Consider the following 24,647-nt stretch of genomic DNA (forward strand, 5'->3'; position numbering starts at 1 on the left):
GCGGGGGTGCTGTTAAGAGCCGGACCGGCTTGTGTGAGCAAAGGGAACGGCATTCGAGGCACCCATGGCCGGTGTAAGCGCTGCTCCAGCAGTCCCGGAGCCCGGTGCATTGGTCCGGCTCAATGTGAACGTGGGCGTCCTGGGCCACATTGACAGTGGCAAGACGGCGCTGGCGCGGGCCCTCAGCACAATCGGCTCCACGGCCGCCTTCGACCGAGCCCCCCAGAGCCGAGCTCGGGGCATCACCCTGGATTTGGGCTTCTCCTGCCTCTGCACCGAACTGCCCCCGCACCTGGGGCTCGGGTCCGGGCAGCTCCAGCTAACCCTGGTGGATTGCCCGGGACACGCCTCCCTTATCCGCACCATTATCGGCGGTAAGAAAGGTGGGGGGAAGAGAGGCAGGCATGGCGACATTGGCAGGGGATTTCTGTGATTGCATTGCTGAGAGAGAAGGGGAAATGCCAGACCCTTTCCCTCCTCTCCCTCGCATCTTAAATATAGGTATCTTCTTTGCCCAGGACGCGGTCTGCAGCACATTTGTATAGCGCACACGTCATGGGCTTCCCTCGTTTCTCATCGGTTTCATCAAGGTCCCACTGACACAGAACATAAACCCTATTTTCTTTTTGGGAAGAGTCTGGGTGGTGAAAAATCGAATCGCATGATATTTATGTATAAATAAATGAATAATATAATAAATGAATGTGTTCTTTCTGTGCCTATATGCCTACATGGTTAGAAAGAAAAGGCCAACAGATTTATTCCATTTGCATGTGGGTTCAGGTAGTAATTTTAATCCTGCACTTCTTCCAAGGAATGCAGGGTGGTGTCTATGTTCCCTCCTTTATTTTGTGCTTATAACTGCCCTCTGATGTAGGTTAGGCTCAGATGATTGGCTGAAATTCACCCAATAAGCTGAATCAAGATTTGAACATAGTGTCTTGAGACTTACAAAGTCTCTCAATTGTTTCTGAGATGACTATTCCTGATACAAATAAGCAAACACAAATTGACACAAATAAGCAAACACAAGCATCCTTCTTGCTTTAGGATGCTTTGGGCTGATCCTGCGTTGAGCAGGGGGTTGGACTAGATGGCCTGTATGGCCCTTTCCAACTCTATGATTCTATGACCTTCACAGCTAAACATGAAAATACTGTAATTCCAGCCAAAGTGACAGTTTTACTAAAATTGTTTGGCTGTCAATTTTGCCTTGCTATTTTATGGCTTAGTGAGAGTGTGAATCGCTTTCATATTGTGCAACCAATGCTTAGATAAATTGAGCACTGCTGGTGTAAACGGTTTGTAGCACAATCTCTCGTTTCTTTTAAGAAAACATGCTACTTTATGCAGCAGCTCAGTTTCTAGATACTATTATTTAATTTTAAATATTGATAATGGGGGAATGGCGCTTGCTGTATTGTTTTCTTCTTATTCTGAACAAATCCTCAGTATCAGGGTTTGACAAAAACTTAATCATTCTACCTGTTTTTAATATCTTTGAGCAAATAGCTTATAGGAAAAAAGTATATAAATTTACCAGTCACTAACATCCAGTTTTTGTCTTTGACAAGAGACTCAAGCCTGGTCTTTGGGAAAGTTTTCATTGTAAGGGCCAGCCAGGTAGAATGGCTACCTTTTGCTCTTACATTTGTATATAAAGATATAGAATATTAGTTAGAGCATTTCGTTAGTTGAGTGTGAGAATAGGATGATAATTTGCAAAGATGTATGAAGGAAGATGCTTCAACCTTCACGCTTACTAAGCAGTTAACCTAAATTACTGGCTCATAGGTTTTTGTGTGTGTGTACATATTAATCATTTGTGGCACATTAACTTCTTGGAAGAAGAGAGAGTGTACTCTCTTCCATGTCATAAGGGCTTTATTGCCTGGTTGCTTACAAGTGATTTTTACTTATCATTGATAAGTTGCTATTTACAGGACTGCTAAGAACTTGCCCTTTGTAGTTTGCAGTTTATTTATGATCTGTGGTCTGATTGTATGATATCATCATTATCCTCTTTTTACTCTTGCAGATCCCTGCTTCCCAATGTGCTCCATTTACAATGATCTCAAGAACAGATCCCTTGTGAAGGGCGAGGGTCCACTGTATATAGTTCCATTTCTCTTTCAAAGCAAAGTTAAAAATGAACAAAATAAAGTTAAAAAGTCCCACTGAGATAAAGCTTCCTGAACAACTTGGTTATCAGAAATAATATATAGAAAATGTTAAAGGGTGCCACATTTTAACATGTTGCAGTATATAAAATATGAAGCGGGCTTTGATGGCCCTTCTTGGTAGTATATTCAATAACTGTTGGTGTCACTGTCTTGGATGTCCTACTTCTTGCATTTTGTGAGTTCTTACTATTTTGTGCACACATGGTACCATGGAAGTAGGACTAGTCATCCTCTGAAGCTTAATCCAGATGAAGTAGACTTATTATTAGTTGGGACAGGTTATATAGGAATAGGAATTCAGTTTGTTGTAGATATAATTGGAGTTCTGCGAATGACTCAGATTTGCCATTTGGGCATGTTCCTGTACTCGGTACTGCTTCTGGACATTTAGGTGGAGGCAGTAGCAAGGTGTTCTTTTGGGCAGCTAAAGCTTGTCTGCCAAATGTGCCCTTTCTTTGACAGTAAACACCTGGTCGGTTATATGAATCCTTGTATTCCTAGGTTAGACTACTGAAACACAGTAGCTTAATACTAGGCATGTACTACTGACAATGTGACCAGAACTTTGAGAATGATTTCGAGGTGGAGAATGAAATCAGGAAGGCAGTTATAGCAGAAGGGATGGATCATATGGAGAACAAAACTTCTGAATTAAAGCAAAACTTCTGAATTAAAGCAATGTGCTAACTACTAAATGATATTGCTGCTTGGTAACGGAATGGTTTGTTAATAATTTAATCTTTGCAGAGCACAGCCCTCAATCTGTAAGTGAGATATCAAAGTCTGCATTGCTAGGTTGTTCCAAATTCAAAGTGAAACCCTGTATATCTAAGCCAGTAAACAGTCAATGTATGAGTTAAAGCTTTTATTTAAAAATAATCCAGTAACTAGATCTGATTAAACAAAACATTATTGCATAGATAGAACACAGAACATTGGAACGAAATGCTGTATGAGCATGCACATCTTTCCTGTTCTGCCTAAGCTGTCTTCAAGAAAAAAGATTGTTCCAAAGCTTCTTACCCAGAGCTTTGTTAGAAAAGGGGAAAGCAGATTTCACTGAATCCTGTATCTGAAAGATACAAAGGTTATGGGTACAACCAATTTATATTCTATTCATAGACCAACATGTGACTTCGCTAAACTTTTCAATTTGTGATCTGGACAGGCATACTATAAAACACTTCTGAGAATGCAAATAGTATTTGTTGTGAACTGTGTCCTGCTTATTTGGGGATTTATTCTTGGCATTAAGCAATACATTCATAAATTACCCTTGAAGGCTGAGAACTGTAAGTTAGGTAGAACAGTGAAAAATGCATGTTTGCAGATTTATACAAGTACCTAAATGCAAACTCTCAGGTCTCCTAAGTAAAAAAATCCTAAACAGTGACTTAAAGTTGAAATCCATGATGCAGCTATATTCACATTAGTAATAATGCAAATGTTTGTGACAGAGAGACAAAATTGCAAATGGATGTGACAGAAGAGACAAGACAAATTATAGTGTTCTATAACAGTGAGCTGTGGAACTGACTCAGGTGGAGGTGACCCCTGGATCTGGTTCTGAGCGCAAGAAATGGTGCTAGCGTGTTGCTGAACTCATTGACCTATTATGTAAATAGAATTAGCTCTTCTTGTATCAGAAAAGACTGCTGTAAGAAGAGAAAGTGAGGAAGATTCATGATCCTGGCATTCCAGAGACCCACCTAGAAGACTGGAAGGTGGCAAATGTAATTCTGATTTTTAAAAGATGAGTATAGGTGGCACCCAGGAAAATAAAGGTCAGTTCTCAGTAAATTGGTGGAAACAGTGAGTATAGAATTACTAAGCATAGAATAATGCTGTAGGAATGACCCATACTGAGGAATAATATTTATGACTTAAGTAAAATGATGCACTGTAGATTTTTGTTGTTCTTTGAGAGTGTTAACAAGGTGAGTTGTTAGACCTTATGTTCTTGGGACTGGCAAAGCTTTTAACCAAGTCTGTCACCAAAGGCTCCAGAGCAAACTTAGCTGTCACAGCTTAACCCTCTTGGGTTAAGAAACTGGTTAAAAAATAGGAAGTAATGAATAAGACAGCTCACAATAGAGGAAAGTAAGCAGTAAAATCCTCCAAAGAGTTTGCATGAGGATTTGTGCTCCTTAATTTCTTCATAAATGGTTTGGAATTAGTGATGGGCAGGAAGAGCCAACTAGGTGAGTGGGTGACAATGTAGCAGTTGCAGTTAAATAAGAGTAAGTGTAAAGTAGAGCAGTTTGGGGGTGAAACATCCTAATAACAGTCTGAGTCTGAACCTGCAGAGATTGACCAGAAAAGCAATCTTGGGTTTATGGTGGAGAATTCAGTGAAAATATTGTCTTGGTGTGCAGCGGGTATGAAACAGCCAAAAGTGAGCTTTGACTTGCAAAGGCTTACACGCCAGAAAATGTTGTAGGTCTTTTACGGTGTTAGAGCTGTTTAGAATAGTGAGTTAAAGGGGGCATGGCATAGCAGAACTATATAATTCTGTATAATTCTATGAGAAAAGTGGATACAGAGAACTCTATCTGCCTCTTCCAAAATGCTTAAACCAAGGCATAACACACTTAATAGCTTATACCCAACAGCTTCTCATAATGCTCAATTAACTTACAGAACTTGGTTCCATAGCATGTGGTGATGGTTGTTACATTACTTCAGAAGAAAATTAGATCTCCACATTCAATACCTTAACTTATTGGGTACTAGGGGCCAAGCCTGTTGCATTCAGGAATACAACGGGCACTAGATTGGGGGTGAGTGGGGTGGAAGAACTCTGTGGATGGCCTCTCCCTTATCTCAGGACTTGGAAAGGCTGCAGGCAGATGTTAGGGAACTCACCAGCAGGGCAACTCTCACGCAGCAGGGATCTGCAGCCTCTGAGCCTTGAAGGGAAGAGGAAGGAGGGGATGGTCAGGGGCGGGGGATGGAAGGCGATTGGCTGGCTGCTAGACAGATAGGCATGGGGGAGGAGGCACTCGGGACAGCCGCCCTGAGACCAGCTCCTCCTAGGCCACACCAGAAATATTAAGTGGCACAGATATTTATTTCTAAAGAAGTCCCTATTTGTTAAAGCTCCTGAGCTAGGATATCGTCAGCTTGGCTTTGTTAATGGAAGAGGCAGAAGGGATGATTTTATCCCCTTCCTCACTGCAGCCTTGAAGGTTATTACTCCATGCAGATCCTGTTACCATGAGAAACAATTTCTTGGAGTTGACAGAGACTGCTAGGGGGAGGGGGACATTAAAAAGAGCTGTGACTGTTAGTGCCTTTATACTGCTGGATTACTGCATTTAGCTGTATCTTCAGATGGCTGTGTGCAATGACTCACCAAGATGTTTACTGCACTAATAGTGCCATGCTGGGCTGCTGCTGGGTGTTTGTGATGGGACAGTTTGCCCTGCTGCTTCCTGCGACTCCACGGGAGACCAGTTTCAGCGGCATACCCTGTCCACCTTGGATTTCTGCCTCCGGACAAGACAGCCAAGGTGGAAAGGTTCCACCAAACGGGGTGGTAGTTGTGGCAGGGGGACATTTTTTTCCTATCTAGGAAAGTGGTAGCTATACGTGTTCCCAAATAACAATAACAAAATGTCCCAGGTGGCTCGACAGTGCTGCATAGTGCCATGGAACTGGACGGGGCATTTTTTGCCACTTCCGGGACATTGTAATCAGGGGAGGAGTTGGGCCTGGAGGTTCTGACTCTCCCTGCCACATGGGCCTGCCCTGACTGAGGCCCTGTTACCGATATCCATGAGGCATCCCAGGACATGCCTGGGATGGGTCCAACTACCACCAGCATCATGGAGAACGGGGATTTAGCCCTGCCACTGGACAGATGGTAAGGCAGTGCTAATTCCCGGTGCAGTAACAGTCCATCTGGTTTCAGCTGTTTTGATCTTCTGGAGTAGTTGGAGCAAATAATAAATATCGTTATTTTATTGATATACAGACAAGGAATGATATGATTGGCTTTGCAATCTGTAAGTGAAACTGATCACTTCTTAGGTTTTGCTCATGGTGCGCTTTCATAGTGTTGTTCATCCTCCTGCTACTTTGAGCAAGATCTTTATTAATCACAGAGCCAGCCTTCTGGAGGTGGTTCAGAAGATATCCTTCTTACCTATTTTTAGGATTATGTGCCCGGCAATCTTCTTCTTGCAGGGGGTGTTTTTGTTGAGGCTGTTCTTTGTGTCTGATGTTGAGAGCTGCATTGTAAAGCAAATGAACTTATCATTGGCTGGCCATGCCTGTATTGGTGTTGGTTATTTATGTTTTTTGTTGTTGTGTTCTTTCTGCCATATTATTAATTGCTTTGACTCTCTGGAGAAGAAAGGAACATAAATGTTTTATTAGATTGGATAAGTACTTCATAAAAATAGGGTAATAATATCCAAACAGATTCATAATCCTATAATATAACTAGCCCAAAAGCCCATTGCACCCAGGAATGCAATGGATGCTAGCGGTGGGCTCCCCCCAACGGCACCACTGCCGCTCTACCTTTGTGTGCCGGTGCTGGCGTGGGCGATGTCCCTGGTGGCTGGGTCGAGCGGCAAGCTGAGCAGGGCGCTGCAGGGCGCTGACATCCTTGGTGGCTGGGGAGCGTTTGTGTGCGAGGCTGCACGTGTGCCCTGTGTCTGGCTTCTAGGGGCCAAGCTGGGCGCACCCAGATTAGCTGGTGCAGGCAGAAGCTGAGTTCGGACACCCGGACATGGGTCTCGGACACCGCTCCTCCCACAGTGGCTCTGCCAAAATATTAGAGCCACAAATGGTTAAAGATAAATAATAAAATACCAAGTCCTGCTATTCCTCCACAGAAAGATGGCGAGCTTAAGTGCACTGATTAGATGTGTAACAGAAAAATAGCTTCTTGAATTCCAACAGGATGTGAAGTCCATTGGTAGAATTTAAATATGCAAGAGAAGAGCTGAGCACCAGAATGCTAAAAAGAATAGAACAGTTTCATTATGAAGAGAAACAACGTTGCATAGAAAGAGGGGAGAGAGAGACGGAACTAACTTAACTGTTCTGTGCTCATTCAGTCTGTTTTGGAGGCAAGTGGGGGAACTGTGCTCAAAGGAGCACAAAGTTCCTAATCTTAATATGCTACCTATATATCTCTTCCAATGCCCCCATAGGATATTCTTCATATTCTGTTCAGTCGTGCGCACTGCAGATCTTGCATGCTCCAACAAAGACTATTTGCTATTTTTATAGAATCAAATGTCCAGGGATTAAAATATTTTATATGTAGGCATTCAGTCACACTCATATGCTGAAAGCAATGTTGGGTTGAATTGTGTGGATATGCTTCCCGTTTTTTCTTGTTTAGGTGATGATTGAAAATTCCATACTTTAAAATCAAAGTTGTGTCAACTGCTTCTACTAAACAAATTTATAAGAGGATCCATCCTATTATGCAACTCTGTATTTGACCTTGCAGATACTTTTTGAGACAGCACCGAGAATCTTTGTTAGCCTAAACTTTAGGTTTAAATAAATGCAGAATATCTGAACACTAACCAAATAGAAGAGAAATGGAAGATGGAAGTAATCTTTCATTCTCTGTGGGTGCATTTTTCTTATAGACTTTGCCCTTGAAAACAATGCATATCATGCAGTAAATCAAAAGAATTTTTTACCTACATGCCAGGAATAGAGAATGCTACAGATATTTCTGTCCCTGACACTTCTGCAAGGTTGGGTGGTAAGATTAAGGTTATAGTGAAGGTTGGATTTAACCTGTCATTGTCCTTCCGTTAATTAAAAAAAATATTTTGGTATACTTTCAGTACCAAGTTGTTCAAAGTAGATATTTAGACCAGACAAGGTGGCTGTCAAAGTAAGGCTTTCCAGGCAATTCAGTTTACATTATGCTGTATATTTCACCAAAAAAGTAGGACCTGAATGATTTCTGCCAGAGTTCAGTGATAGGGGAAGCCTGCTGAGAGGTTATACAAGTTAATCTTCTGGAAGAAACTCAATCCCTATATTTTATTTTAAGGCCACTCTGCGTAGTAAAGTAGTTTAACAAGTAGCAGATTTTTTACTTGCTGATAGTTAATTTCATGCCCTACAAAGGGTCAGCACACTAATACAGAAGAACATGATTACTTCACCTTAGCCTCCCCTCCCTCCTGTCCCCACACACATAGTGCGCTCCCTACTGAACTGTTTATTTTACGTTAAGCTGTTTTTAAGATGTCCTTTATCTTGCTGACTTTTTGTTAACCGAGAGAGCTTCTGTAAGAGCATTTTCAAAATATATATTGCCCATTGTTCTTTATGGAAGTACAAAGGCCAGAGGAAGTCTCCGATGTTTTAGTTTGAAAACTATTGCTTGACCCAGATTGTCTAAACCTGTGGGAGGAACTTAGATGAGGCTGTAGTTTGGTAATTCCTTGCACTTGTCTGAACCTTTGACCTTTTTACTTTTGACCGAAGCTTCATTGTCACCATTTGTCTCTGCAGTTCTTTTCAAAAACTGCTGCATGCAAGTGTCTGTTTCCACTTTGCTGCTGTGTTCGTTTAAGGAAGGGTATTAATTCATACCTGATACATTGAAGGGGCCAAGACTTTTGAACTTTTGCAAGGGTGGGGTGGGATGGGTGAGGAAAGGTAATGGAATATAGTAAAAGTAGGTTTTGGTGATGCAAAAGACTGTAATGAAAATCTTGGAAGATCAAGAGAATTGCAAGGTCGTTATCATTGTTCAAAAACTGTTCTGATGTAGATTATTTGTAAATTGATATTAGCAAGGATTTCATTGTTTTTGTTTTTTTCTAAATGCTTGCGTTCAGTTGTCTTCATTATTTAAAATTAAACTTTCATCAGTTTATATATTGGTCCATCAAGTGTTGGAAGTGATGAAATAATGTCTCCTCCTCCCCATTAAAGTTGATTGAAAAGCCTCTTTTTGCCCTAATAAATACTGCTATAAAAGCAGTCTCATAATTTAATCTTAGATTTAGGTTGTATTTTTTGTGCTTTCATCCCAGATTAGTTTTCAGAAAATTACCAAAAACTGTGGAGAAACTATCTAGGAAAATGTCTTTTCAAAATCAATATGTAATTGTTCTTAAAATGATTTGCTAAAGTGTCCTATAACATTTTAACAATAGTTTTAAAAAGCTTTCTCAAAATGAAATTGCATTGTGAAATTGATCTTCATAGATGATACTACACTTCTATAGTATGCTGTATGTCAGTCTCCCCTCAAAATCAACTCAGAGACTCCAGTTGGTGCAGAATGCCACATCTCAGCTATTACTGGGAATTAGATGGAGCATGCATATTACTCCCAGTCTGCAATTACTCTATCAGCTGCCTATCAGTAACCAGACTCAATTTAAGGTGATGGCCATGGCTTCAGTCCCTCATATCTGAGGGAATGTCTCTTCCCTTGTGCTGCAGCATGATAGCTTCACTCATTCAAGTAGAGTAGTGGTTCTCAACCTGGGGTCGGGACCCCTTTGGGGATCGAATGACCCTTTCACAGGGGTTGCAGCAGGGCAAGCAGCTTGGCTGGGGGGCGCCATACACACAATAGCTTTGTGGGGTAGATCGAGATAGAGCATTCATCTGCCTGGAGCAGCGGAAAAGAGCAAGATCGGCATGGTGGGACAAGAGGCAGATCTGAACTGAGAAACCCCAGAAAAAAAAACAGTTAATATACAATCATGAACAACGGATCTTCACGCCATTGGTCAGTTTCAGTTTAATTTTGTGAAAGAGCACCTGCATAGTTTTATGCTTGGGGGTCACCACAACATGAGGAACTGTATTAAAGGGTCGCGGCATTAGGAAGCTTGAGAACCACTGAAGTAGAGCCTTTTGCACGTGCCAACTTGCAGATGGGCAAAATCAACAATTGCTCATACATGTACATTCTACATTATGACCCCCCATCATATGGAATGGTCTGCTTGATGAAATCAGGAATTCTCATTCTTTGCTTCAGCTATGCAAAACCACCCTCCCCTGAGGCTCTGGGCAGTTCACATGGAACTCAAGAGAACAATACATCATCTTTTGTGTCCAATAAAACTACAGCAATAATAATAATAATAACACCAACAGAGAATAACAATTTAACAGGTCCATAGTTGTTCAGTTCAGGTACATGTATTCCTGGGAGGGAGGTTCAGAGGCCCAGCAGGTGTTGCTAGTTCCGGTCGACCTCAACCAAATGCCTGGCGGAAGAACTCCCTTTTGCAGGCCCTGTGCAAAGGGGGCTTTTACATAGTTTACAGGGTTGTATTGTAACAAAGTCACTTGGGTAAAGAGTTAGGGAGTGTGGTCTGTTATGCTGTGAATCGTTCATACTTCCTATTGCTATAAGTTGGAATATTACTGTGTAATTTTTTAAAAAACATGTCACGCTAATACTTAATTCTTTGCTTCTGTTCTGTTTCAGATTTGTGGTTGGTTCCAGATATCTACCATCCAAACCCTATTGCATTGTTGATTGGGTGTCTATCCTCTTGATTGTATTGCTGCATTATTTGCCTTGCTACATAGTCTGCCTTGGGTCCCAATGAGAAAGGTGGACAGTAAATAATCTAAACAAATAACATAAATAGATGCAGAATTTGTTGAAAGGTAGTGGTACATTAATGACTTCAAATTTAGGACTAGATGAATTCTTTTTAGAATGTAATTTGTATTAATTTTCACATAGATTACATAGATAATTAAACATAACTAACCAAGTCCAAACTAATCCTTTAGCAGCGAACACAGTCTCAGAACCTGCACTGTGTTTTCCCCCTGTTACAAAGTGATATGTTGCAAGTGTGATATGCAGGGAATCAGAGTGGGTGGGGTGGGGATGTGGGTGCTTTCCCCTGTAAATCACTCCACTTGCCTGCCCGAGTCAGTTTGTTATTGTTGACTATAATGGGGAAAACCAGTCTAGAAGTTTGCAGAGGAAAACGATAGTCATGGAAAGGGTTAAGGATTTCCTTGTCATTTTCTCCAAGGATCTAAGGGAGGAGAAAGCACCCCTGCTTTCTAAGGCCATGTTAATTGTTAAACACTTACCAGTTCTTTCAGTGAGTCCAGTTGCTCTAATGGTGTGCACGTTTACAAGGGAATAAGTTCCACTGATCTCTGTGTGGTTTTCCTCTGAGCATGCACTATGAATCCATGTATTACGCACACTGTAAATTGTACTCAAGTACTGAGTAAACAGTACTTGAGTAAACAGTTTACAGCAGTAAATTGAACTGTTGGAATTGGTACTTGAACACTTGTTATATATATTTTATTCTCCGTTTATGGGCTCTTCTATTGGATTGGAAGTTGCATTCCATATTTGATCTGTTATAAATGGCATGTGCCTAAAATAAAAAAGACAGAAGGATAGAAATCTGTTGCTGGTATGAAAAAAATCTGTTTTTAAAAGCAGGAGACAAAATCTCTCTGCTGGATATTCTAGTGCACAAGAGGGCAGTGTTTGCTTACCAAGTAGAATCTTTATGATAAATGTGTAGGGTAACAGGTCATTGCATTTGAATTGGAAAAAAATAAAGGGTAGGGTCTGCATAGCCTGAAGTTCGAACCTGAACTCTACTTCATTACTGCAGTGAAGTTTTCCTCTTAAAGAGAAAGGGGAGGGTGCTTTGTCTGGTGAATTTCCGTTTTAAAGAATGCTGTTAGCTTTGCCTCTGGAGTCCAGGCACCTCTCTTTTCAAGAAAAGAAGGGCTTGCATTTAATTAAATTAATATTATTAACTAGTCGAGTAGTATTAAGTGTTACTCAGCTGGGAAGAGCAGTTGGCTACTCTTCTCACTGCATTAATTCAAGGGTCAGATTTAATATTTATAAGGATTACCCGAGTCATGAATTATGTTTGAATTGTGGATGTTTAAATATTAGCACATATGCTGCTGCATTAAGCTACATTTCCCTACTCTTGTAATATAAACAAACAAAAGAGAAAATTAAGTGTAATATCTGCATTTTGATCCCCCTGCAGCTCTTTATTTTGTCTGGGACAAAAGTATTATGTTGTTAGCATTAAGGCCTATAAATGAACTAGGAGCAATGGAAGAAATCTGGAGTGCTAGCCTTGTTGTAAAATAACCTTGGTTTGTTTATATCATGCTTTTCCTTCCCAGTTGGGACTCCTTCCCAGTTGGAACTCCCAGTTGGGAGCAGCTTAGAAGTTCCTTCTCAATTTTCTCACAACAACAACAACAACCTTGGGGGTAGGCCAGGCTGAGAGTTTTTGACAGGTCCATCTCACGCAGTGAGCTTCCATGGTAGAAGTAAGGATTTGAACCCAGGATCCTACTCCAATATTCTGGCTGCTACATTTGTTTATTTTAGCTTGTGACTTTCAGGTCCATTATGCACGGCCGCCGAAATGTCGATTTCGGGTCACATGGAAAACGCGGAGGGGGAAGACGCGACGCACACCAGTTATGCACGGGGCGGGGCACGACGGCGGCAAAACCCAGAGTAACCGATTATGCACGCGGCGATCTGGGCGCCGCTTCTGGTTGCGCCCCGGTCACCCAGAAGCTCCGCTTTCTTCCGCGTTTTGCGAACGCGGCTTTTTTGGCGGCATGCGCCGAAGCTGCGTCCGGTTGCAGCTGGCACCATGCGTTATCAGTGATTTTAGTCACCGCCATTCCACCCCGAATGTGCGCTAAAACCCCCGTGCATAATGGGTCTCAGAGTGGCTATTATGATATTGGAATCCACATTCATTCTAATGTAGGTGATTTGTACTTCCGTGGCCCTCAGGAGTGAGTTACTGCTCCAACAGGAAGTTGAGGTGAGGGAAAGATACTTATAATCAAAACGACATTTCACTCTTTGATTAGCTTGACTACCATGGTAGGGAGACAGTCCATCTATTCAGATGGAAAAAAGCAAGAGTTCTTAAACTTGAAAATGATTTCAGTTTCCTGAAAGCTTGCAGGCAAATGTGTGCGTGTAAAATAATTGATGTTTATAATTTGTATAATCTGTTTTTTGAAGTTGTAGCAGCAGTGTTAAGTAGCAAGCTGGCTTTTGGATGCCACAAAACCCTTCTTCAGGCTGGGTATTAAAGAAACAAAAAGTAGGGAGAAGAAAAAAGAGATATTGTTGGTAAAAGGCATGGCAGAGGTCTTCTGCAACAGTCTGACGATGGTGATTCAGGAAGTCCCTTGCAGGCTTACTAAGTTCAAGGGCTGTGAGCAAAAAACCTCAGGATGCAGCAATCATTTTTAGCACAAATGTGGAATTCGATACATGGTCTCTATGTTGTATGATCCTGGTGTGTACACTATTTTTCCTTGCTATTAAAGAAGCATTTGGTGGCACATTTTATTCTTAACCAGATTTTATATTCCTCTGTTATATCATCCTGTAGTGGCCTTTTCTTGTTAAGAGAACTCTCCAGATTTTGATCTCTCCTTGAATAGAAGGGATTCAGTGCATACCTGCTAATTTTTATTGCCTTCTCTGGATGCCTTCCAGTTTGATTATACTGTTGTTGTCAGAGCAAATGCACTAAAACACCTGGTTCCCTTGGATTGGAGGTTTTGCAGGAGGCAGCATAGGAGGCGAGTTCATGAACAAGGGGTGAAGCTTCTTGGTGGTAATTTCCCATTGGCTCCTGTGTGCTTTTGTGTGCTTTGGGTTGCTTTCCATAATGGAACAAAATTGAGTGAGATTTTTGCAGCGAAAGACAAGAACAGCCCACAGGATAGATATGATGGCAAAGATATTGTGCATTCTGTGAGAGAATATTTTCTGTGCTATCTGGAAATTTCAGATTAAATAGCCATTTAGAAGCGCTACTCCTTTTAAATAGTTTGCTATCCTAAGCATTACAGGCAGGGTAAATACTAATAATTCCTGTTCCCCATATGCTTATCAGTAATTCTACCAAAATGTTCTTGCACAGCCTATCTAATCTCTTCAAGTGAACATCAAATGATTAGTGTCGGTTCCCAATTTGAATTATGATTTCTGTTTCAAGCCCAAGCTGATTAGTTTTGTATTAGATTGTAATTATCAGCACTTCCAGCGTCAGGTGCGCATAGGGGTGTGTGTGTGTGTGTGTGTGTGAGAGAGAGAGAGAGTGTACACACTGAATAAGAGAAGGTAGGCAGAGATAATGGTTAGAGATATTTTTAGATATTGTTAATTTGTTGGATGTTGAGGGTTATAACTGTCAATATGAACTACAGGTTTTCAATTAGTGCATCTCTTCAACTTCCTTTCTAGAAGGTTTTGTTTGTTTGTTTTTAATTTGCTGGTTTTTCAAGTGAAAGCCCTGATTTAGTCAACTTCTTGGGAAAGCTGGAGAAGTAAATCCCCTAAAGGACAATTTCACTGGTGATAATCCAAAATAGTCCATTTTTATCCCCACATTTCCTTTCAGGTGTTTTTTCTTCCTTTTGGATTTAATGGGATATCCTTCTAATTAGGTTTTATAAGAGACAGGCAATGTTATATATAATTGGATCTCCTTTTAGTGATGAAAACATATTCAGGGGTTACCCTGCATCTTTTCATTCTAAGCGTCAACACATTCACTTGGAAGAAAAATTCATCAATAATACCTTCATGTTTGTATTTAGTACTGCCATGTTGGAAAGAGAATGAAAATGGGAGCCTTCAACAAACATTAGAGGGTTTTACTGTGTTTGGTGCCTAACCTGTGTGGAAGCTGAGAAATTATTCTTCCACAACCTGTACTTGTGTCTTCAGTCAGTATTTATAAGAATGGGAATTTAGTCTTCTTATATATTTTATAAACTTGGACATGGCTCAGGTTTTCTTTCAAGTCATTGGTATGTCATGGATAACAGAGGTAGACGCATGCAAGCTGGAAGACTACTCAGTTTTGTGAACTTCTTTATAAGGCTGTATTAGTGCTTACTATATTTTATGGACATGTGAGAAGATAAATGCCATTCTTGCCTATTATAGGGTTTGGGGAACCTTGTTCATGTGCTGTGCATTATTTTAAAGAGTGTTGCTAATAAATATGGAATATTGGAGATATTTGTAAGGAAGAATGGTAACTTCTCTCAGTTACTTTCTTTCTCCTTTCCATATTTTTATTTTTAAAATCTGCATTCTGTTTATGGTGTTCTTGGCAGCATTTTATTTCACTGGCAAAGAAACCCTTCAGAAGTAAACCAAAACTGCATTTTAAAGAAAGAGAAACAAAGTTATTTTTTCACTTTATGTTTGTGTTCTAGAAGGTAGTACAACTTTCTTATATGTGGCTAGTGCTTTTCTTGGAAGAGAAAGCATAGCCTCTAGCTGATCAGCGTTATCGCTGGGGCTTATTCCCTTTCCAAGCAATTTTGTCTCCATTGAGAGATCTCCACAACCATTGGAAGGTCCATGGCCTGTGATTACATCTCATGCTTGGGTGAAGTTCTAATGACGGTAATTGTTTCCTCTTTTCAAGTCTGTGGTCCCTTCATCAAAGACCAATGCGGAAATTATGTATTTCTGCTGTAAAATGGGAGGTCATAATTACCTGAACCTGTGGTTGACTTTGGAGGATTCTGAGGGGTGTTGGGACAGCGGTTATCCACTCTGACATTCTAGTATGTGAAATGATTTAAAGTGTGGCTTTTAAAGAAGCAAATAACTACCGCTGGTATGCCTCAATCTCCTATGGGGCTTACTTGCTGCTCTTGTGTCTTGACAACTATTAGAGAGGAGCCATTTATGAGAAGGGTAAAAGGGTACATGCCACTGGTTTGGGTTGCTGGGAACAGTTGAAGAGTCACTGCACAAGAGCATGTACCTGAGTATTGGTTGTGGATCTTTACGGTAAGACTTCCTTGGAGCTATTGTAAGCCATTTTGAGACTCCTTTGGGTAGTGAAAGGTGGGGTATAAGGCCAACTCTTCTTCTTAAGCTTCGGTGTAAGTTTATAAGAAACATAAGAAGAAATATATATGTTTGTCTTTGAAACTACTAAGTTACTTAAAAATATATTGTAAGATATTTAATAATAATCTAGGCTGCAATCGAGTCCTCTGAAAGCAGTAAGTTTTGTGTGATTAACTTGAATTGGATTGTGGCTGTAATATTTAATATTACTAAAACAGAGCAGTAACACTATCTATAAAAATAAAATGAAGTCAACACCAGTATAGATGTCTCACGTAAGCATAGCAATGTACACATTTAATTTAAGTATTTTTTTGGCATATTTAGGTCACATTTCCTGCCAAAATGGCATCTGAAAAAGCATGTGATAAAACAATATGAAATAATATATTCAGGCTGTGAAGCTGTCATCAGAAACTTTGGCTTTCAAAAGTGGTCATGTGAACAAATGGTTTGTTAGAAATGGCTCTCCTGCAATAACTAGTATGGAAGACGTTCAATATTCTGGGGAGAAATCCAGAGTTTTAATTGTCTGAGTAACTCTTGAACCACACATGCTGAGCTATTTTGTCATACTAATTAGCTCTGCCCTGTTAAGCCAGTGGGAGAGGTGAAGGCTCTTGGCTTTCACAGGAGGTGCTTTCCCATTTCCAGCAATGTTATGTGACTGATACTTTTATCTTGACATATGCATACTGTGTTTGCCAATTTGATCTTAGGAGAGCATTGAGTGTGATCCTCAAACCTCTTATTCCTTATTGTTCCCATTAAAGACACTGGGAATGTTGCAGATTAAATAACTTGTTGCTTGTTGCCAGTAGCCTTGGATATTTATAAACCGGATTCCGAAGGATGAACTTGTATTGAAATTTCACTTCAGAGAGAGCGAGTGAGCGCATGAAGAGTTGTTGATGGCAACATAATTAAATAATTCACATTTTAAAATCTTCACATCTTAGAATTTATTTCCATGTGAATTCTGGAGTTATAAGGAGAGTGTGCATGGAAACACATTGCATATTGGTATTGATCAAGACTGGGTGGGGTGGGGACATGGGTGGGTCATCAGCAGCAGCAGTGTGATGTCGCTTCTGGGGAAAACCTCCAAGTGATATCACACCTTTCTAGAAATGTAAGCAAATTCTTGGAAAACCAAAGAGCACTGGAATGGTCGGTGAATTCCCTCCATGCCAGGCTGAATTCTGGAGTTTTTTTTTTTTTTGGGGGGGAGAATCACTTGGGCATGAAATTGGGGTCACTGTGGATAGGCAGGTAGTTGTGAGTTCCTGCATTGTGCAGGGGGTTGTGCTAGATGACTCTGGAAGTCCCTTCCAACTCTATGATGGTTCCTAAAAAGGTGTGGTGTCACTTATGGGGGAGAAATTCCCCCCTCAAGTGACATGCTGCAGATAGTAAATTAAAAGAAAAATACTTTGTCTTACTGGTTCCTGGGGAAGTCATATGCATAAAGGCTTCTGAAAGTTGCTTCTGTTTTAGGGGGGTAAATGAAAGTGGAAAATGCTGCAGAATAGACTTCTATAAGTATTTGTTGGAAAATGTTGTTACTTAAAAAAACTTTCAAGAGTTAAACATGTTTTAACAAAATTGTAGGGAGATTGTACGTTTCAAATCCCCAAGTTTAATAGGATCATTAAAAAAAAATCATAGAATTGTGTGCCAGCTTTGTGCTTCCCAAAACATTTAATCAGACTGATGTTTCCTCCAAAAATATTTTAAAAATTGCAGTGGGTTGGGATGAATACTCTGGTTCACGGCCCAGTACCGCCCTAAGCACACTCATGTCCTTCTAAGTCAATTAATGTCAGTGGCCTTAGAACAATGTAATTCTGTTTAGGATTACACTATGTGTCTAGTTTCCACTGCCTTAATATGGAATACAGATGCAAGTTTTTCTTACAATGCATTGTATGCATGTGTCCTTGGGTGTAAGTCCTATTACACTAAATGGCATTTGTTTCCAAGAAAATGTGAATCGGAGTGCAGTTTTTTAATTGGATTCTGTGAACTTTTGACTGAATCTTACCCAGTTCTTCTCCATACTGTGGCTTCTATATCACATGGCTTTTGTACATGCAGGTCTCATGATTCTTAACATAGCATTTTCAGGTGGTCAAAGGTGATGTTGCCTTCTGTCTCCCTCTTTCTCTCTCTTTTTGTTTCCATCAACAGAAAAACAGATTGGTTTCAGTCCTTAGTCTTCCTGAAGTGTTTGTGAAACTTTACTCTGTGCATTGTGAATTTGCAGTACAGTGTATCTGCAACTTGTAAAGTTGCTTTACCCCCTTGAAATTTCTAAAATTTTCTCTAAAGGTAAAGGTATCCCCTGTGCAAGCACCGAGTCATGTCTGACCCTTGGGGTGACGCCCTCTAGCGTTTTCTTGGCAGACTCAATATGGGGTGGTTTGCCAGTGCCTTCCCCAGTCATGACCGTTTACCCCCCAGCAAGCTGGGTACTCATTTTACCGACCTCGGAAGGATGGAAGGCTGAGTCAACCTTGAGCCGGCTGCTGGGATTGAACTCCCAGCTTCATGGGCAAAGCTGTCAGACGGCTGCCTTACCACTCTGCGCCACAAGAGGCTCTAAATTTTCTCTAACAGGATCATAATTTAATTGTAAGTATGTTAGTTTTGAGCTTCTTGTGACACAGAGTGGTAAGGCAGCAGACATGCAGTCTGAAAGCTCAGCCCATGAAGCTGGGAGTTCAATCCCAGCAGCCGGCTCAAGGTTGACTCAGCCTTCCATCCTTCCGAGGTTGGTAAAAGGAATACCCAGCTTGCTGGAGGGTAAAATGATAATGACTGGGGAAGGCATTGGAAAACCACCCCGTATTGAGTGTGCCATAAAAACGCTAGAGGGCATCACCCCAAGGGTCAGACATGACCCGGTGCTTGCACAGGGGATACCTTTACCTTTTTAATGTTAGTTTTAGGGATTTAGCATCCTTAGCACGTCCCCCCCTGTAAGCACTATAAACATTTAAAGGCCATCCCCCCTCCTATGAAAAAGTTATAGGAGAAATGAGGTGTTTTGGCAATGAGAGCACATGGCAGACTTCCATTTAGCATGATTGTAAAAAGACTGCCCAAGCCTAAAAGTCAGTCCATAAAGAATGTTCGTAAATGTTATAATACTTGTATGTCCCCTACTACTGTGTGTATGAGATACTGTTTGCTTGTGTTCCTCTCTGTTCCTGCAGTCCATTCCAGGGGATCGTTCTCAGGGAGTTACAGGATTTGTACAAAGGAATAGCTGTGTGAGCTAAGGGGAGCTGAAGTGAGGAAAGACAAGGGAATGAAATTTGTCCTCCTTCCTCTTTTTCAGTTGCAACTCCATTAAGGAAAGTGGCTGACTTCAACCCCTTGTTCCTCCTCATGTCAGCCTCCTCATGTCAGTTGACACATGTAAGTGTTCCTTTGGATCAGGGGTTGCCACAATGTGGCTCTCCAGATGTCCATGGACTACAATTCCCATGAGCTTTGGGGTACTTGGCTAGGGTTCCTGTTCACATGATCAACTCAGTGTTGATTTTATGAATGACTTTTGCTTGGCCACCAGACAGGAACGTGTACATGCATCACGAAACTTTAAAACAGTCTTAAGCAAAGTTACAACCTTCAAGTCAATGGTCTTGAAAAGGTGTAACACTGATTAGAATTACACCGGAAGAAAAACATCCCCATTGTAGCTACTTTCTGCTGATGCTTCAGATAGAGACTTGTGACTTCCGGTGAGCATCGATCCTCATCTTTCTGCATAGCAGGGACTCCTGCTATATATAAAATGCTTAGTGAAATCAGCCTCTCAGGAAAGCTGATTTAAGGCAGTATTACCAATATAAATACTCCATACATTTTAAAGTCATAAACTTTTATTTGGAAGTGGCTTCTTCTACTCCCAGTAAGTGCATAACATGCACAGCACTACCAGAGCTGAACCCAGAGTAGATTAATCTTTTGTCCGATAGAACAAGGCACTTCTTGAGTTCTTGTGAATCTTTGAGCCTAGTGTTTAAGGCTGTGATATCAGGGCTGGGTTTGTGAGAAGGAAGGAAGGGAGATCAGATCTGTGTACTGTCAGAGTTTTGTGCTGTAGCAAAATTAAATCTATTTCTGAGGTGTGACTCTCCCCTCTCCAAGATCCTCGTATGCCTAGTTGCCAGTTACAGAACTGTTCAGTAAATGAGAAATATGAGACATTGGTTAAGAGAAAAGGTGATTAAAGGGGCAGTGTTTGCAAAACTAATTTAAGTCAATCTTAGGGATCAAATGTAGAGCTCCATAGTCGCACATAAAAAATGTAGCCAACGTAAGTTCAGCTGAAATCCCTCAGTCAAAAGGGTTTTGCCATGGAGCTCTCTCCTGTAACCACCTTGATGCAATCTTGAAGGTCCGCAGTAGAAGAGCACATTGATGTTGAACACCAGTTTGCCCCACAGCAAGAAAGATAATTAACAGATTAGTTTTTCAAAATAAATAAATAAATGAATTCATGGGCATGCTGTTTTTGCTGCTGTATGGAAATGAGAGACTATACCATTTTCACAAGTCTCTCTCAGCTTTTACATTTCGGGCCTTCTGCGTATTTTTACTTGAGCCGAGGCAACTGCTTGCTCCTTCAAACCCAAGCCCTTTTGGTAGTTTCAGCATTTCATTAAAAAGTGATCAGTGCTCTTTAATTAAACATAGTTTTATCTTAGCAAAGCATTTGCAGTTAGGGGTTGTTGTTGACTTATTGAATTTGGGCCACACTTAGCCATTTCAGCAGGTTTTCTTGTCTGGAAACAATATTCAACAGTCTTCAAGTGACTAGGGGAAGAAAGAATTGTTGCTCCATTACTGCTTTTGCCAGTTTGCCTGTTCCTGTTTGGAGGTAGTCAGATATTCCAAAGGAAGCTAACAAAAAGCCTCTTTGTAGAAACTTCTCTTTTAGCATTGTGGACAGCATAACTGGCTGGGATGTATAGAAGCGACTTGGACAATGCTCATAAATAGTAATGAATATTATTCTTTAATTCTGTATTTGTATGTAATTTCTATATATGCCTTGAGGTGGTCACAGTATTTAATGGAGAGTACAACCCAGATGAAATAGGTGTTTCTGTCCCTTGAAATCAAAGAACATAAACAAATGCTCTTGCATTTGTGTGCTGAATTGTTTTACTCCAGGAATCTCAGTTGAATCATGAAAAAAAATTAGCAACATGGCCACATGAGGAGCCCAGTGAACCCTGGGAACTGGAATTATACAAAACGGATCTTTAGCCAAGATTCTCCTCATTCTTGTAGTAATATAATTCTCAGCATTCATCTGAAGAAAGCATGACTTTAGAGTGATCTGTGCCATCTACCAGAAAGTACTTCAATAAAAAGAACTTGGTAGGTTGTTCTCTTGAGATACAGATGTGAGAGATGACATTAGAACTCATATGGAGGAGACCCTTTGGACAATTTAGAAGTTAATAAAGTAATGGAAAGGATGATTACTTGGAGGTGTTTTCATGGGTGATGGTAACACTGAAATGGCCCTGAAAACCATGCCATTGTCCACTTTTAGTCCAGCATTATCATACAATTTTCACTTGTTTCCAACAAGCTACAAATTGAACATCAGCATTTTATTCTTACTTTGAAAACCATTTAACATGACCATTGCATATATTAGTCTACATTAAGTTTTTGGTGTTGGTGCTTCAATGATACGTGGATTTAGCATGCTGTCCGACTTTTGATAAGAAAAAAATTGTGCCCACTTTATGTAAACTATAAGATTTCATTAAAATAGCGCTGCAAGAGGCAGATGAAAGAGATGGCTTTAAGAAATCTGGTGGAAAGACGCGCCATAAAATGTATGAAAATATACTTGATGTCACATTTTCATATGTGTTGTGTTGAATAGCTTTTGCCTGTTTATATGTTTTCAAAATTCAGTTTCCAGTAGCAAAGTTGTACGATCCAGTTCAAAAGAAAAACACCCAATGCTGTTTCACAGAACTTACTAAGTTTCAGTTGCAGATTCGAAGTTTACACTTATCACATAGTGAAAATATAGAATTTGTATATTTTATGTTATGGATGATGACGATTGTTGTAGGGAATATTAAATCGTAGGGAATATTTAAGTTAAGCTTTGTAGCATAACTTAAATGTACCTTCACTTCTCTTTTGAATTCGATTCCTCAGTCTTAAACATATGTTTTGCTTGAAGTTGCAACATGAAATCAGTGGATTAGAATAATAGAAAATGATTATAAAATATAATTTAAAGAGGGTAGACTGTAAATTACAAGCATACTTAAAAAAAACTTATACAAACAATTGTCCTTTGAAGGTGGCTGCATAAGGAATATGTTTTCCCTTCTGGAATTTATGATCCCTTGGTTCAGATTTATCCACTGGATCACAGGTTTCATTGTTTGTGGCTTCATTTCTTATTTGAACGTTTTGGATTGGTAAGACTACAATGCTGAGTGAATCCATATTTGTAGAGTGCTTTGTTTCAAGCAAGTATTGGTAGCTTAAAATACCCCAAGTCTTTTATGTTGCCTATATTTAAATACTGAAACTTTACAGCATGCAATTTGTACAAAATAAGTGTTGTTTGCACCATATTATTTTCTTGCTTATCTAGGATTCTTAATTTGGCTGTCTACTGTTTTCCCATCAAATAATTTGAATGATGCTTAGCATTCCCCAGAGCCGAGTCACATGAGCTAGGCAAAACAATGTGTGTTCTGAATAGACTTTGTATGCCTGTGCACGCAATCCTTCAGTTCCCTAGGGATCTTGCCAGCCTCTTTCAGAGCCCATATTTAGATATAGGAGGAGGGAAAGAAGTTAGTCCTTGGTTTGAAAATGAAAGTTACAGTATAAAGTTGGATTTGAGGATAAAACTGATGCGGGTTGGTTTTATGGGGTGTAGGTATAAAAATTCTGAAGGCGTTTCTTGTTTTGGAGATTGATCAAAGGCAAAGTCTGAATGAACTTTATTGATATCTTTCATAATCAATAGAGTTTCTCTGTATAAAATGTTCTCTCTCAGCAGAGAGGAATATTCTGGATCAGCTGGTTCTTCCCACCTATTTCTGAAGGCAGGTTAAGGTGACCCCCGACTGTAAGAACAGCTCCAGTCCTGCCTGTATAGAGAAAGCAGGTTCTAGCAACATTTCTTCTGTGCGCTTGACTTATTTTTCCCTCCTTTGTCTCTTCTCACTCTGTTTGAAGTCTTAGCATATGTGTATGCATGGAGGGGGGTAGGGAAGAATTCAGAGAGAAGATGGGTGCCACTGTCCTTTTCTTAGTCACATGAGCCACAACAGCAGTGTGCTGGATAGTGGCTGTTTCTTTCCCCATTGGCAATTGGCAGTCTAAATGTAAGGTGTCCTTGGCATGTGGCTCACCTGATCTCTCCTAGACGCAGAGGAAGGAGAAGCATTCTTTCTCCAAACAGTGCCGAAAGCCTACACTCGTGCATTCATAGAGTTATAGAGTTGGAAGGGACCTCCAGGGTTGTCTAGTCCAACCCCCCTGCAGAATCAGGAAATTCAGAACTACCTGCCCGCTCATAGTGACCCCATTTCCATGCCCAGATGATGCCTCCCCCTAAAAACAAGAATCCATTGCCAGTCTGGCCTGGAGAAAGTTTGCCTCCTGACTCCAAGGTGGTAGTTGGCATTTCCCCTGGGCCTGCAAGAAAGGGCCACAGGAGCCAAGCTCAGACACAATCCCTTCTTCCCACCCACTTACAATCTGCCTAAGTTCATAGAATCAGCATTTATCTCAGGGGGCCATCTAGCCTCAGCTTAAAAAGGTTCCAAAAAAGGAGAACCCTCCACCTGCCAAGGTGAGGGACCTCTGTCTCCAGAGTTCTGAGTCAGCCAGTAATTGAGTGTCAGAATTGGACTGTATCCCCACCCCCACTGTCAGAAATTATGGTGCCTGCTAAGGCTGTCTGAATACACCACAGAAACCATGGAGTATCTAAGGAAGGAGATTGTTAGAGATCTTTTCTACTTCAGGATCTTGGTGAAAAGGCACAAATATCCACACCTGAGCAGAAGCCATGAAGAGGTGAGAAAGTATTCCAAAGCTCTTTAGTAGGGACGGCACAGGGAGTTCCTGCCTCTCTTCATAATGTCTCTAATTAGCACTAGGTTTGGGAAGTCTATGGCAAAGCATCTCTTGCTGCATGCCAGCAAGTTCTTCATTCCAAGGAAGAAACTCGTTTTGCTCTCTTGTGACTTTAGTACAACCTGAAGATTTGCAAGCTTGTATAGACAGGGAGAAGAAAGTTGTGACAGGGATTGCAGACTATTCCAGACCAATTTTCAAAATATGAGTCAGAAAAGCAGTGACAGTATTACCATTGTTGTCAAAACAGCCCAATTCCTCCAGAGGCTGCTTCTTCTAAATCTAGAGGCCTAACTGAAGAGTTTCCACAAGGGGGCAGCAAAGAACACATCATTTCCTTCCTTAGGAAGAGTGGGCCCTTTTCCCTTCAGATCCTTGGCCAGCTGGGGGAGGGGGTTCCCCAAATTGCAGATATAAATAAATAAATGCTG

At 40.7% G+C, this 24,647-nt stretch overlaps 1 protein-coding gene across 1 annotated transcript in view; it reads left to right on the forward strand.

Moving 5' to 3' along the window:
* Nucleotides 1-24,647, forward strand: part of EEFSEC (eukaryotic elongation factor, selenocysteine-tRNA specific) — a 199,850-nt gene continuing 175,203 nt past the window's right edge. Inside the window, exon 1 of the mRNA XM_077325410.1 lies at nt 1-374. Within this exon, the coding sequence (XP_077181525.1) occupies nt 65-374 (310 nt within the window). The 5' untranslated portion in view covers nt 1-64. The remainder of the gene's footprint in view (nt 375-24,647) is intronic.

This window comes from Paroedura picta, chromosome 3 (assembly GCF_049243985.1).
Source record: "Paroedura picta isolate Pp20150507F chromosome 3, Ppicta_v3.0, whole genome shotgun sequence".
Classification (NCBI taxonomy): domain Eukaryota; kingdom Metazoa; phylum Chordata; class Lepidosauria; order Squamata; family Gekkonidae; genus Paroedura; species Paroedura picta.